General features: G+C 43.0%; 3 protein-coding genes across 11 annotated transcripts in view; 1 reads left to right on the top strand and 2 right to left on the bottom strand.

Moving 5' to 3' along the window:
* The window catches only part of LOC119464308 (ADP-ribosylation factor GTPase-activating protein 2-like), a 34,337-nt gene extending 28,306 nt beyond the window's left edge, over positions 1-6,031 (bottom strand). For 2 of the 6 annotated variants that reach the window (XM_049655781.1, XM_049655782.1), the window contains exon 1: positions 5,750-6,031. In XM_049655781.1, the coding sequence (XP_049511738.1) occupies positions 5,750-5,824 (75 nt within the window). In that variant the 5' untranslated portion in view covers positions 5,825-6,031. The remainder of the gene's footprint in view (positions 1-5,749) is intronic. The other 4 variants (XM_049655783.1, XM_049655784.1, XM_037725220.2 and 1 more) reach the window with 3 other exon arrangements.
* A 1,198-nt stretch (positions 6,032-7,229) lies between these two features.
* Positions 7,230-14,321, bottom strand: LOC119464313 (uncharacterized). 3 transcript variants are annotated; one of them, XM_049655787.1, is made up of 3 exons: positions 14,103-14,321; positions 11,910-12,073; positions 7,230-9,471 (listed from the first exon to the last, which is right to left on the bottom strand). In XM_049655787.1, the coding sequence occupies exons 1-3, from the start codon at positions 14,147-14,149 to the stop codon at positions 9,047-9,049; spliced, it is 636 nt and encodes a 211-aa protein (XP_049511744.1). In that variant the 5' UTR covers positions 14,150-14,321; the 3' UTR covers positions 7,230-9,046. The 3 variants fall into 3 exon arrangements, with proteins under 3 accessions (XP_049511744.1, XP_037581153.1, XP_049511745.1); XM_037725225.2 differs by having other exon boundaries at positions 14,082-14,319; XM_049655788.1 differs by having other exon boundaries at positions 14,177-14,317.
* Positions 14,322-14,526: 205 nt separating this feature from the next.
* The window catches only part of LOC119464304 (RNA polymerase II-associated protein 1), a 35,757-nt gene continuing 34,892 nt past the window's right edge, over positions 14,527-15,391 (top strand). The window contains exon 1 of one of the 2 annotated variants that reach the window (XM_037725214.2): positions 14,527-15,102. In XM_037725214.2, the coding sequence (XP_037581142.1) occupies positions 15,025-15,102 (78 nt within the window). In that variant the 5' untranslated portion in view covers positions 14,527-15,024. The remainder of the gene's footprint in view (positions 15,103-15,391) is intronic. The other variant, XM_037725215.2, reaches the window with a different exon arrangement.

The following is a 15,391-nucleotide window of genomic DNA, read 5'->3' as shown; positions in this document are numbered from 1 at the left end:
ATACATTAGATATGATGGGTTGCCAAGATAACCCTTCATTTAAGTGTCCAACTAACCCATCATATCGACCACTTTTGGCCAAAAAACAACTGAAAGAGGTTATTTTTTTTTTTCTGGAATGATTATAAGCCAACCCTCTTCAGCTTGCAAAAAATTGGATAGTTTCAGCTGACTCAGCTGAAACTATCCAATTTTTGCAAGCTGAAGAGGGTTGGCTTATAAAGAGGTAATGAGAAATCTCCTTTGCCCTTCACTCGGCCTGAACTGTGTGATGATTGTACAAATTGGGATTTTTGTGGTGTAGCAGCTATTCTGGCTATGATGGGCAAAAATCAGCTAATGATTATGATTAAGGATTGAAGTATAGTATCAATCTCTCTATTATAAGCACCTATGAGGGCTGAGGCTGAAAAGAAGATGCACAGCAGTAGGTTTCTGGAGTTGCACAAGCTATCTCTGCTGCTTTTTTTTGCACTTAAAAGTAAAATTGTGTATGTTTATTTTTTACAGCACTCATTTTTTGCTGAGAACTGTTCTGAAACCTAACTAAAACCTGCCAGCCAAGTGCTTGGATATCCCTTTTCTGATTGCTTGTTTTGCTGTCTATAAACTCTTCAAAGGTTTCAGCAAGGGTTCCTCGGTACAATTAGGATTTTGACGGTTGTATGCTGCAAGATTGCCATATCCCCCCAAGCATAAGAATGACCATCAACTCTACAACTGTCACCTGTCATTTTTTGTTGTTTCTTTCTTTGCAGCTGACATTCTTGCAGATGTGAGCCTCTGCTGTTCTATTGTGTCGATCCAAGTCTAGGTCTAAATTTGTGTCACGCTACACATGCAAAACAAATATGTTTCGGCCAGATCATGACAATGCAATATCGGCACTAAGGATAAACTTGAAATATTTCATCATAAATAAGTTGCAGACGTTTACTGGTAAATCTGTTGATAACTGTCAATTAAACAACATTTCAAAATTATCAACGAATAGTCCCGAGTATTGTACCAATCTGTGCACTCCAGCACTCCCTACATCTGCAATGAAGAAAATGCATTCACAAGTCCTGGAGTTATTCCCCTACATTTTCTTTACATTGCAATCTATGAAATTGTTCCTCTCAGCAGAAAATGTATGGTTTGTCTTTCTCCTGCACGAGTTGGCTTCTATAATTACGTACTGTATTAATTCAATCATGGTAGATATATTATTGAAGAAATACTGGATTCATGACATTGGGGTTGATCTGTATTCAACAGTGATGCACCTTAAAGGGCCCCTCACCAGGTCTGGCCATTTTCAGCTGACAAGCGCAGTGCATACAATGTGCGCTAATGACGATATCGTGTCTGCTAAGTATTACATCCCCCACACTATGGAAAGAGCTTAAATTTCAAATCAAATGCGCTTCTCCTCGCAGGTGCCGCGCTCCCAGCAGGAGAGTTGACGTCAATCGTTTACGTGTGCCTACGTACATGGCTTTGCTGTGACGTCACTCACACTGACACATGACTTTGAGAATTATTCAAGGCAACATCAGTTATTTCTTTATTCTGTTGCTTCAATAGACGAATTAAAGTTTACAGAAATAATAAAACATACAAACCGAACGTTTGCGTGTTTTTGTTTTACTTTGTACCATAGCAAGAAAGATGTACTTCCGTTTCGTCTGCTTCTTCCCACGTTGTGCAGTCATACACGCAGAAAATGAAACTGTCACTTTCTACCGTGTTCCAGCGCTGTGATCATGCTCTTCCATTCTCTCGCGCCTGCCTTCGTGCTCATGATTTTGGCACTGACTTATACCACTAATCAGGTGCTCTCATGCAGAAAATTGTGCGCTGCACAACAAGACAAACACAACAGCTCGCACACGAAACCATCACCAAAAGTGCACCACTCAGCAAAAACGTGAGAGAGAGAGAAAAAAAAAGAAGGCGGGGGTTCGTGACGTATTCGTCAAGTGATCCTCCGGCTCCAGTATGGGAAAACGCAAGGAAGGAATTTGGCTTGCAGAGGCTAGACGGGGCAAGTGGAGAGAGTGTCTATGTTGGCGGTGATGCTTGCCTCCTGAAATCATAGGTTCACGGCACTTCAAATATTCTTATCTCTGCTATTAACGAAGTAATTTTAAAAACTCTTGCGGTAGAACACTCCTTAGAGGGCACGTAACAACTTCCAGCATACAACCAAAATTTGCTGTGGCATGGTGAAGGGCCCTTTAAGCCACGTGACAACCTCAGCGAACAGCTAGCCAACAATAATGTGCAAGTACACGACTGATGAGCAACCCCTAAGCATGAGAAGGCTTTTCATATACCGTTATCAAAATGACTTGCAACAATCATTACAGACGAAAGTCATGCTTTTGCTGATAGATTTTGTACGTCTGCTTTCATACATTAAAACTATCATCTATCTTTGGCATCAGCGTGCAATCACGGCTAGCATGGATTTCAGTGAATACAACAACAGCATCAGATCTGGCTGACCTGTTCAAGCACCTCAGCATGCTAATGCATGCAAACGACATACACATCCTTTAACACTGCTGTTGTGCATTAACTGACAATACTAGCTGCCTAAACCTGCACTTGAACTATTTGAGCCCACTTGAAGAACCCTAACTAGGATCAGCAAGATAATTTGATTGAGGGTGCTTGAAAATGAATGCCAAGTGGCGCTTTATCTGCATTGAATTCAATCTACATTGACTCAGATGGGATTGAAAGTGCTTGCGAGATTCGACTGCTAGATAGGTGTCCTTCCACACCATTTCTCCTTACCCCAGCATAGCAGCAGAGATGGATGGTAGCTGACCAGTAGCCGACAAGGCCTTGAAGCTGTTTAATACCAGTTCTGTATCCAGCACACAACACAAGACAAGGACAGAGTGAAGAACCGACGAAGGCAGGCACTAGCTTCCAACAAATTTATTTTCAGAAGCATCACACTTTTTTTTGCACTGATCATTGTATGTGATGTCAAAATGCTACAAATGCGGTTGCACAGGCTGTTACTGAAACCCTTATATACGAGTATGACACTTCTGAAAATAAATCTGTTGGAAGTTAGCTCCTGTCTTCGTCAGTTCTTCACTCTGTATTTGTCTTGTGTTGTGTACTAGATGCAGAAATGGAACACCAATATGCCCAAACTTACATTATTTCAAGTTAATACCAGTGTCACAAGGTCACTTTTAGTCGCAATTGGGCCAGATTCGAATTGCGCTCGATTCGAATTAAGTGCTGCTACATGGTCACTTTGGACCCCGAACTTGCTGGTCCATCTGGACCCAGACAATCACGATCGAGCCTCTTGATTCCAATTGTACGCTGTGTAGTTTTGAAAGTTGCAGACGATCAGCAGACGATAATAGCCTCACCCACAATGTCAAAGAAAATAATATTTTCTTCAAAAAAGAGAGTTTATATTACAATTTTTATATCATATTAGACGAATTTCATATGTACTACTTTTGACCCACTAAGGACAACTATAGTGCTCTTGAGCTCACCCGAACTCAATCCGGATCGTTGGACCGTGTAGGTGCGATCACTGTTGATCGTGATCAAGGAATCCGATCCGTATAGAGATCTATTGTGATCAAAAGTGATCTTGTGTCACTGGTATAAGATGGGATGGTTGTGCCTAGCCTTTCATTCAGAGCAGGTAAACTGGCTCTAAGAATAAATAATCGTGTAAGCTTACACGCAATTTGATTTTGGATTATATACCACATTTATCTTTCCTCCGTGATTCTGTGTCATTAAGCGTACAACCATCTTTCACTATGTCATAACACCAGCCCAATAAAAACAGGGACGAAGAAATACACAAGAACGGCAGGAACAACTTTGCTTGTCCCGCTTGAAGAGTGCCTTGTTCTAGCTATTTTTGCTTCTTTCTTGAGCTCTGTTTGTTGTGCTGGTGTTAATTAGGAACCAGTACCACCTTGCCTAGTTAACCATTCTCCTAAATGCAAAAATTTTCACCGTATTCTGCCGCAGATAAGTACGTCGAAGTTTGCAACAAGGCAGTAATTGTGTTTGATGCTTTATTTTCCCTCGACCAGCGAAAACGATTGAATATTGTCATGCACATTATATCTTAGAATGTGTGCATTATGTTCAAGATAATAAGATCAATTACTAATAAGTGCCGACGGTGCCATCAATGACCAACGAACTACGACTTTTTTTTTTTCCTTTTCTTTAATGAACTTCTGACACAGGTGACAGCCTCATGTTCGACGATTGTTCGAACGACGGTGGCGAAGTTCAGAACATCAACCTGGCAGACAGTGCTAGCAGTTTACCACAAACGCCAAAATAGTATGAAAGTCGAATGTTCGAAAGAAGAACGAGTTAGAAATGTCCCGGGGGGTCTCCCGGCGAACAGAAAGTACCCGCCCAAGGTTACGCCCGGAATTTGACACAGAAAAGCGGCTAGAGATACGAGAGCGGCGGTTTCGTTTAGCGCAGAAACGCAATGCGTTTATACGGCTGCACACAAGTACGCGAAAGCCGACTGATGACGCGCAGCGCGAGATGACACAGATCTACGCGACACATTCAATCTTAGCGCTACCGTTGAGAACTACGAAACAGATAGACTATTGACTTGACGGCCTTCGAAACCGCTCGTGTAGCAGTTCGAACTTGACCTTTGAGTCAACTGACTATCGGTTGGAAGGCCTTCGAAACGCCCGTGTGATACCCGTGTCACACGGGCGTTTCGAAGGCCTTCCAACCGATAGTCAGTTGACTCAAAGGTCAAGTTCGAACTGCTACACGAGCGGTTTCGAAGGCCGTCAAGTCAATAGTCTATCGAGTCAACGGAGCACTCCACAACTCTATCGAAATCTCAATGGCCTTTGAGCTACGGAAGCGGAAACAGCGCGAACATGCCCTCTCGTTCACAGTGTGCTCGTACTCATGGTTAGAAAAAACAAATCGAACCAAAATGCTCTAAAAACACTATATATGAGTGTTATTGATTATTCAATAAAGTATTTTTACCACTTGACATGTGTAAACTGTACATACTCTCGACAACAGCGACGTGCTTGTGTTCATTCGTTTCTCCATGTTGTCTAGTACACTCTCCCTCTACTCAATGTGCTGCCGGCTGCCGTCATATCGCCGCCATTTCGCCGTATAAACAAACATAAAACAAAATTATAGTGCTTTTAAGTGGTTTTAATGTTGTTTAACTTTTGGTGACATGAAAACGAAAATAAAGATCCGCAGCGCCACACAATTTTGCGAGAAACGCCTGAACCACTCAACGGCCTTTCAAATGTGCCGTGTAGCAGCGCGACAACTCCTTTGAGTCGATAGAGTTGTGGCGTTTCGAAGGCCGTTGACTGGAAGGCCTTCCAAATATGCCCGTGTGACACAGGTATTAGCCGGATAAGCATATGGTGACCGTAAGCATATGGTGACCGCACGGCACTAACGCTACCGTTGAGAACTACGAAAACAGGTTAAGCGTCGAGTCTTTCATTAAATGGACCAGACGCAGCGGCTACGATAACAGGACACTCAGAGCGACGCGTAATAACGTTGCGGCGGTCGCTGTGCGACGTGTTCTTTCCGAGTCCAGGCAAAAACGATGACACTCCAGAGAGCACAGACCGCGAGCAAGGCGTCGCAAGGCGCCAGCCAGGACGGCGGCTCGAGCAATAAATGATATTTATGGGACGTCGAATCCGCCCATTGCGAGTCTTTAGTTTATTCGACTCACCTTGTTCGCTGGTATTGACCGGAGTCGCTTAAAAATCGTCGTAATATCAGATTTGCTCGGCGCCTGATCTGCCATGTTGGCCGACTGCTTGTGGTGGCCAGACAGGGTAGGCAGGAGAACGCCGGCTTCAGCGGGTGTGCAGGGGCGTTGTTTTGCTTGTTTGTTCCTTATGCACGCACACTTGCTTGCTCGCGCGGTTACTTGTCGCGTCGCTTTCGCAAGGTTGCGAAAGCGGAGCGATCGTGCGACCAGTCGAACCCGTTTTGAGCGAAATCTCCGATTTCTTTTTTAAATCCCACCAAACGCGCATTATTTCTATTCGAGATTTAATTGATTTAACGCAGCTAATGTATCAATCGAATCCGCCAGAAACGCGGCTCATCGCGCGACCCAGTTAACCGCTGTGTTTTTCTCTGCAGTGCGCATTCGATCAATGAAAAAAAAAAAAAAAAAATAGCGGAAATTTTCGTATTGTGCGTCACAGCTGTTGCGCCAGCTCGCGCGAGGAGTTGAGAAGGCGCTGCTAAGCCATCGTAAAAAAGAAGAAACAGTAAAACAGAAATGAAGTAACGCGCGCGCACGTTGCGATACATGCATGCGCGTGCAAAACCGCGCATTTTGTGCGCCTGGATGAAAACCGCTGTAAAGGAAACATATCCGACATCTGAAAACATATCTGATTGAATCTAATCGATTACCATGCTAGACATGCTAGACTGATCGTCCCCCTAGCTCCCCATCATAGTTTTCTTTTACTCATTTGTTTTAAGCGAAGCTTCAGGTAGGCTCACAATTAAGTTTCGATGGTGGTGGTGGTGTCACGCTGAAAAGTGGGCCGATCCTGGTGATAGTGCTGAAAGGGTCCAAGCTTAATGGCACATACCAGGGACAAAAAAGAAAGAGAAAGGAAGCGCGCTTTATCTTCGAGTTTCCTCGTAACAGCTAGCATTATGTTTTCTCGCATGTTCATATTACAATTTGAAGCTATCATGTCTGCAGCTCGCGTGTGTCATATTTTTTAAATATTCCGATGCAATTTACTTTGAAAAGTTCAGTTAGTTCAATGAGCCACTTGCGCATGACAGAAGGCCTAGAAGAATGAGGAGTATACTGCACTTTTGCTCGAGTGCGTGCGTAACGTGCGCATGTGATTTATCTGTTCTTGATGCGTGGATGCTCTACCCCTTTGGATCTGTTGCACAGCATGTGCTGCGAATGTAATGGACATATCATAGCAAAAATGATGCAAAAGGCCCTGGCATATGTCCGTAAAATGTACGCAGCACGTCCCCATGATGTCCCTCGCGGACATGCAAGGGATGTTCACAGGACACGGAAAGTGCGACCAGACAATCGTGCGAGGGGCGTCCACAGGATGTAATCAACATATCCCTAGGATATCCAGGTCCTGGCAGTGGATGTCTATAGGATATCCATAGGACGTCGTTGTCTCTGGGATATCAACACCAAACAATTTATGTAAGTAAAAAACTTAAGTATATTTTATTACACTACATGCGAACAACGTAGATTCAACTTGTTACATTTATTATACAGCTAGATGTATGTATAATTCAATATAATGAAAGTATTTTCACAATGACATTGAAAACTGAGTAAATAAATGCACATCTGGAAATGAGCTGGCTTTAACATAAATAGAATATAAAAAAAGGAAAATTATAAAATTAGATGTGGACGATTCAAGATTCAAGCTTGATAACAGCAGAAAAATGTAGAGGAAACTAATTAACTAGATAAGTGTATATACATTAGAATAGTCCTCCATTGGCATACATTATCAGAAAAGGTAAAATGCTACCACATACCTATTTACTTTGTCACACAATCGCAGCAATGCAGTTCTTGCTTACAACAGTGAAAATGGCAACAACCAACAAATACACAGTAATCATGGTGAAATTTGTAGCGCGCACAATAAACAAGGACACAGTGAAGGTTGACTGATGCATTTTTCAGCACACCTTTTAATATGGAACACTTCTGTTATTTTTCCCATGGGCTAAAGAATGTTGCTAGCCGGTATGGCGTTGAAGTGGTTTTCAGCGCTCCTAACAAGGTGCAAGAACTGTGCCAAGCGGTTTAAAAAAAGTTTGACAATAGGGAAAGAAAATGCAGCTGCGGTTTTAAAGACAATAAAAAATTCACAAAATGCAGAATAGGTGTTGTGTACCGGCTTCCGTTAACCTGTGGTAAGATATACATAGGACAAACCAGTCGGTGCATAAACACCCGTTTAAAAGAACATCAACATTCTCTCGGAAAAGAAAATTATTTGCACTTGTCTAACAACTGCAAGCTATGTCTTTGTGATCCAGTATTTTTTGACACTGATATTTTGTTTTCTGATAAAAAAAAACCTAACGTGAAATAATGCAAGCGTTCCGTATTAAAAGGTGTGCTGGAAAATGCATCAGTCAACCGTCGGTTGCAATCACTGACAAAGAATTTTGCATTCTTGAATACGGCTTGAACCTTAGTAATCTGGTTATGTAAAAACTGATGACTCGTTTTGCACATGCTCAGTGCAGATAGCTGGTGCACTTATGTTCTGTCTCTTTCCAAAAATAAACAGCTGTGAGTAAGCACTCGTGTGTCCACCTTCACTGTGTCCTTGTCTATTGTGAGCGCTACAAATTTCACCATGAACACGTACCAACTCGCCCAACCATCAGTTCGGCAAATACAAAGTATATATATATACAAGTTTCTCTTGTGTAAAAATACTGAATGCTTGTACTGTTTCTGTTACTTGCAAACGGTTATCACTGAACAACACTTGCTGGTAAAATGTTTAGGTTCACACGAAAAATATGTAGATGTGGTAATAATGTGATCATAAACAAATTAAACATGAACATGTTATGGGCTAGCTGAAACGAATTCTTATCATTCCCACATTTGCCACATCATGTGATTTCAACATGGTTTTTTACATGCATGTTCACTTCGGTGCCCACACCACTTTAGACTAATGGATATGTATAGCAAACTGGAGCATAGCATCTCGCATAAGAGCTAACTTTATAACTCCAAGTTCACGTTTCAAATTTGTCCATGATAGCAAACACAACAAAGACAGCACTTGACCTCCCCTCCCCTCTAGCTTCTGTACATCGTATAAACACTCTATTAAGTTATTATAGACACAAACTTAACTTGTGCTCCCAAATAGTGTAAAGGGACAACAGATGGCAATCACTGAATCACATATGTGGGGTTACCGCTTGCACAATGCTCAAAAGAGAAACATATTCAAGCTTACACATGCTTCTGCTATAAGCCCGCAAGCCTGTCAAGAAACCTCTTGACAGCCAGCGACATATACCGTTCTTCCCCGACTGCCTGGAACACTTGTTTTACCAGATCCTCATAAATGAACGGCAGAGGCCTCATGCACTTGAGGCGACGGTCGTCGCAGCTTCCGAAGACAAACTCCTCCAGGGACACACTGTTCTCGTCCAAGGGGAACCGCTCGTTTCTGTCACAGTGGTTGACAGCCACTTCGAGGCACTCATCCCAGTCCTCAACCATAAATTCCACTTTGTCACTGAGATCCAACAGCACATCATTTGCAACCTTGGAGTTCACGGCAACACACTCTTCTAACACTTCTCCCCTGAGCCTTTGGACGTCTTCGAATTCTTTCAAGTTCAGCCCATAGTCAACTTGCATAAAGTTTAGCACTTGTAGACAGCGCTCTGCAAAAGAGACAGGAATCAAGTAATTAGAAGTCAGTATTTCCTCCGATTATTTAATACGGTAGTGGCACTCACAAAGCTCAAATTGAACAAAGCTCAATTTCCACAACTGCTCAGAGTTTTTCCTGTTTGAAACTATTTGCAGCTGTATGGTTTGGGTTTCCTAAGAACAAGCCTCTAGCGTCATATCACATTGTGTACACAACAGGTGCATTGACACATTTGATGTTTGGTAGAGCACTTGAACAACCAAGCAAAAAAAGGTTAAACAATGAAATTCCTATTATTCTTTCAATCTCTAGAAAGCACACAGGTATGCACAGGTGCAGCCCCGCTAGAGCCCCTAAATTAATGCTGTATACAGTTCAACACAGTCCTAACAAATAGTGCATTCTCACATCCTCCACACATTGCAATATCAAATTCTGAGCATGCCGCAGCATTTATGCATATATTTTGTGTTGTCACACTTCTGCACACTACAAAATGTTTAGCAGCTTTACAAACCAAAACCATGGTGCAAGGAGTTTTCCTATAAATTATTCACTGTTGAACAATGTGTTGTTATTGATGATGAGTGGTTCTACCCACAGTGCTTTAACAAAGAAAATTAGATTAAAGCTTTAGCATCAGAACATGACATTGAGACGCATGCAGAAAGTCACCATCTGTCCACCTGGTGTCCCTACGCCCATATGCTATACAGTGAGTATCATGCACTGAGTAAAAAAAAAAAAAAAACACGGATCATTATATGTGAATAAGATCGATTGTATGTTGTTTAGAGTGTTGTTGAGAAACTGCCAGCAATTTTTTTCTCCTTTACATCTGATTATTTAATTCAAAGTAATTATCTAACTTTGTAATTGTTGTTCTAATTGTCAACATGTCAATTCGAAACTCGTAAAGAATAAAAAAGACGTCAAAAGGAGGTGTTTCCAGCAGCAAAGTACACATTGCGTGTTTACTTCTTCCGGCAAATAGAGAAAGCCCGTAAGATATGAAAAATATCATGTGACTGTGCACACATGCACACAGAGTAGAAGTGTCATCACAGTCTCAGAAGAAAAGCAAGCTGTTCATCTCAGGCTTGCCGTTCAGGGTAGCTCATTTCATTGATCTTGATTCGTAATAACTGCCGAGAGCTGTTCGCGCATCATGGAAAGAACATGCGTGCTGTTATCGCTGTCGCTAGGCCCAGTAACAGAGGAACAGCTTTCTTTCCCACTGAGACTGCTTGCTGGCGCTAATATCCCGTGCGCAGTCACATTATATTTTAACAGCGAAGCTGTTTAAGCCAGCCACAATTTGTGGTTCGTATCAGGAAATAAAAGAAAATAAACTTTCTTGCCGAGGCGGGATTCGAACCCGCGTACCCACAGTCCCAAGGCGAGCGTCGTAACCACTAGGCTATAAAGCCACACTGGCAGAACATGCATTTATGCGAATCATATGATTGCGTTCGAGCGTTGTCGTCTTTGTCCACAGCTGGCGCGTTCGCACGCTCGTGCTCTGTGAGGTGAAGAGGTTTTGCGCGCTACGAGAGCGAGAGAGAGAGACGCATTCACGGAGCGAGTCTGATGGAACGCATTGTCGGCATTGCAACGCGGTGTCGGTGTTGCAAGCAACGCGCAGTGACGGCCGTAAGTCCGAGACGCGCAAAAAGAAATTATCATCATGAGTAATAACAATATGAAAAGTTCGCGCGCACTTCCGGAAAATGCTGGGCTACGATCGCCAAGCTTCGCTGTTTCAAGCGTTGCGCGGCCGAGTGCAAGGTTAAGCGTTTTTCATATTTTGCGGGCATATCTACTTGCCGGGAAAAGTAAACACGTGATGTGCACTTTGCTGGGAACACCTCATTTTGATGTGTTTTACGATTTTTTTTTACAACCACCTAATTGACGATTTGTCAATTAGAACAATGATTAAAAAGAATAATCTAGAAAGAAACATTGGCCATTAAGAAGCAGTTCTTATAAATTAAGTTCTGCATTTTAGCACGCAAAAACGACGATATGGTTATGAGGCACACCATAGTGCGGGACTCCGGATTAATTTTGACCACCTGGGGATTTTTAATGTGCACCCAATGCACGGTACACCGGCATTCTCGCATTTTGCCTCCATGGAAATACGGCCACCGCAACCAGGATTTGATCCCGCGACATCACGCTTAGCAACGCAACACTGTAGCCACTACACCACCATGGCGGGTCTAGAAGCAGTTCTACCTGAATAATTTATTCAGGGAATGGGAAAATAAAGGTATTAATAGGAAAAATGAAAAGACGAGGTGAACTTGATATCATTTAACGAACAGTTTTGGCCCTCTATTGACCAGAAAGCGAAGCAACAAGTTATGACACTGTCCTACAGCACAGACGCACTTTTCAATTTGGTGACATTTCTGCACACCACAGAAGAATGCACCTTACCGTCTACGTTCTCATATCTCCGTGCTATGAGGCCACTGAAGATGAACATCTGAAACCTATGAATGTTCAGGCACGTCTCCGTGGGCAGCAGGCGAACTGGAAGTTTGTTCCGCCTGGCATCTTCAACGACGACCATGAATTGGTGGTCATCAAATTCCACCACGCTGCAAGACGTGTAGATTGAAAAACAATTAAGTAGCAAGTCAGGTACTGACTCTCCTAATCTCGCACACCTTTGCTTTTTTTATTATTATTATTTCACGATATGTGTTGTTGCAAAGACAGTGCCTAGAGCCACAAACGACTATAACAGCCAACTGATATTCTCGTTGCGTTGTCACAGATTTTTAACTCAATGCTGAACTTCTTGCATAAAGTTGGCAAGACATAACTAGGACTTATCACATATGCCCAAGTCAGGCACAATTTCACTGTTGATGAAAGCTTACAACAGATACTTAGCACAATTCAATAGCTCCTCCAAATTGCTAAATGAACATCACTAGTGATCCTAAAGAAATAATTACGATCGTTGTGTGACAAAGTTGTACAAGAATCTGGACATGAAACACCAAAAATCTAGGCACGTTCTGGGACAGTGCATGGAGCCCCGAAATATGTTCATTCTGTTTTGATTGGCATCAAAATGTTTATCGTGCTCTGGGCACCAAAACACCATGCTGCTTTATTCTAGCTCTACCATAGAAATAAATTTTCAAGAACATCTGAAGCGGCCGCTCGCTCAACCTGTGTCCTCTCTTTTTAAAGATGTTCTTAAAGTCAGCTGGAGAACAAGAGCTTCACTTCTAAAGAGAAGAAAGATAAAAGCATCAGTGACCCTCCCCCACCCCCCCTCTTACACCCCCTTTTTTTTCTGGGGTATTTGCTGCAACGTATAAAGTATAAATGAAAGTTAAATTATGCGCCCAAGTCGTAATCGCCACTCGCTGTTCCTGGCTAACGCACCCACTCAATGTCAGATTGCCTCGCGAGCAACTTGAAATGTTTTTCTTTAGCAGAACTGTCCAACTTTCCTGCTACAGAATATAAGATTTCTAGCTGTACCTCTACGCCACACTGTGCTGTTCGCTCGGTAAAAATCCATACGTATCAATGGTTCTCGAAGCTGTCAAGAGGGTTCGCACATGTCAAGCGCATATCATGCTGGGAAGGAGAATCTAAGAGGTCTGTAAAGAACCCGAACAGATGCTACTTTATTTTCTCGCCTTTTATATACCGAGCTGGGCTCGGTGTATGCAACATTGCGGGACTTGATAGCCAGCCCCATCGATGGCTTTTGAATGACTTCACACCCTGGTAGAGTGTAACTCTGTGCAGTATGCACTACAGTAGACACGAGACACAAAGTATTGCATGCCAAGGTGCAATAGTTGGATGTATTTACGGCACACCTCTGATATGTTTCGTAGATGAATGTCTGGCATGAAAATGAAACTATAACCTTTCAGTTTAGGAGCTGTCATGAAAGCGGACGCATCCCATTATCTTGAACCACTGTGGCAGGCGCCACAGGACACACGAGGCACAAGAAACAAATGAGATATTGTCACCGTTATTTGCAATATTGAAGCAATGAAAGATAGCGCTCGTCTTGTTCTCTCGTTCTTGTCCGTGTCTTCTAGCGCTACGACCCCCTCTAATGAAAGATAGTTTACAGTTAGACAGTTTGATTCGGACGCCGTAGGCACATAGGCAGAGGAAACCACTAGTGCTTCCTGCCAAGGCTAAAATATTGCCAGCAGGGGCCGTATTCTGAAACGTTCTACTTCGGCGATAGTTGCCTTTCGCCTTCAGGCGCGCGCTGATTGGCTGGTTGAGCAAAATTGAATGATGTCGGGCTCAACCAGCCAATCAGCTCATCCAAAACAGCCAATCAGCGCGCGCCTGATCGCCGAAGTGAAACGTTTCAACAAGTGATCATCAACCGCGCGCCTGGAAACGTCATAAATCGCTGGAAACGTCATAGAAAACGCGGACAAACGGGACAATCTAATATTCCGGGACACCCAACGTAAATTCTTAAAACCAATTGCAAGCAGTTTGGCAGATGCACATATAGATAAGTAACTGACACAAACATCAGGACATCTTTCGAAACCGGGACATGTCCCGAAAATACACAAATCTACTCATATCTGAAGTAGTACTTACCGTCCAACGATTTTGACGTACCTTCCTATTTCGCCGCTAAGCACGTCTTTGAACTCAACGAGGTTCATTGTTTCATAGCGACACAAAAGACGCACCCTTGTAAGAGTTCAGACGAAACGGCTGATATTAACACTATTTTACATTAGCACAAAAGCGGTGTAACAAGCGAAACGAGCTTCCCGCCGTCTTGCCTGCCAGCCTGCAAGAGTCACGTGTTCTGGTCGAGTCACACCACTTGCGGCAGGTTGCGGAAAAGTTGTCTGTGGCTGCGGAAAAGTTGTGCCGTGTATTTTACAGTCCGTAGTAAAGCAGCAAAATTGCTGCAAAATATTTGGTTGTGGAGAATTTAGTTTTTATTAGCGTCAGCATGTGGGCTTACAAAATGCGCTTACAAATTTTCCCACAAATATTTGGTCATGTGATTAGTATTTACCAATGATACTTTTGAGACGCAGTAAATAATAGTAGACAGAGGTTCTTCTCATAAAGTGGGGATCTCAACGCGCGCAAAGGGTAAATACACGTGTGGTGAATGGAAGAGGTTTCGATAAGTTATTCTGAATTTTATGAACGAGCGTTACTCTTCCTTGTCATGAGCGGAGTTAACATCTCACCACTGTGTTAAGAAAGGAAATATGTTTATGCCGCACTCTGTAGGGTACGCTGTGTTGAGAAAGTATTGAAAGTTGTGCCATTCTCTTCGCGCTTTAGAGCACGTTAATCAGCAGGATGGATACCCTCTCAGTTCGCCGTCCCAAACGAGGCGAGACCGACGAAGAACTGATGCAGATGCAAGACGAGTTTCTGAAAAGTGGCGAAAAACCATCGGTGCAGTTGGTACGAACAGAACGGACCAACCACGAGTCCAAAGCCAGGGCGTCTGTCCCCGAACCAAACGAAACCATTGGTGTTTATGGCCGAAAACCGCCAATAGCTACTTCAAATGTCACTGGGACAGCCAGGCGATAAGTCAACTGAGGTGGACCATGTGGAACTGGAGTCCGTGCTGTGCGATGTCATTGTAAGAGATCATCCCGTATGCGCGCGTATAAAAGCTGCGCGCTTACTTATGTGTTGGCCGTAACACAGCAGCGTCTGATGTGTTCATTTCTTTCTTTTCTTATTCATCATTGCGTTTAATTTCACTGAAAGGGCTAATTTAAGAAGAAGATTTGGTATATCTAGCTTCTTATATTTACTGATTAGTGCCTGGTTGGACACAAGCTAAAATAGCGGATGACAAGCGGTAGCTTTGTGCTCGTCCTTCAATCTGACACACACTTCGCGCGCAGTTTCATTCCTAATCATCC

This window comes from Dermacentor silvarum, chromosome 9 (assembly GCF_013339745.2).
Source record: "Dermacentor silvarum isolate Dsil-2018 chromosome 9, BIME_Dsil_1.4, whole genome shotgun sequence".
NCBI classification, from domain to species: Eukaryota; Metazoa; Arthropoda; class Arachnida; order Ixodida; family Ixodidae; genus Dermacentor; species Dermacentor silvarum.
Note: the sequence above shows the minus strand (reverse complement) of the source record. Positions and strands in the feature narration are given on the sequence as shown.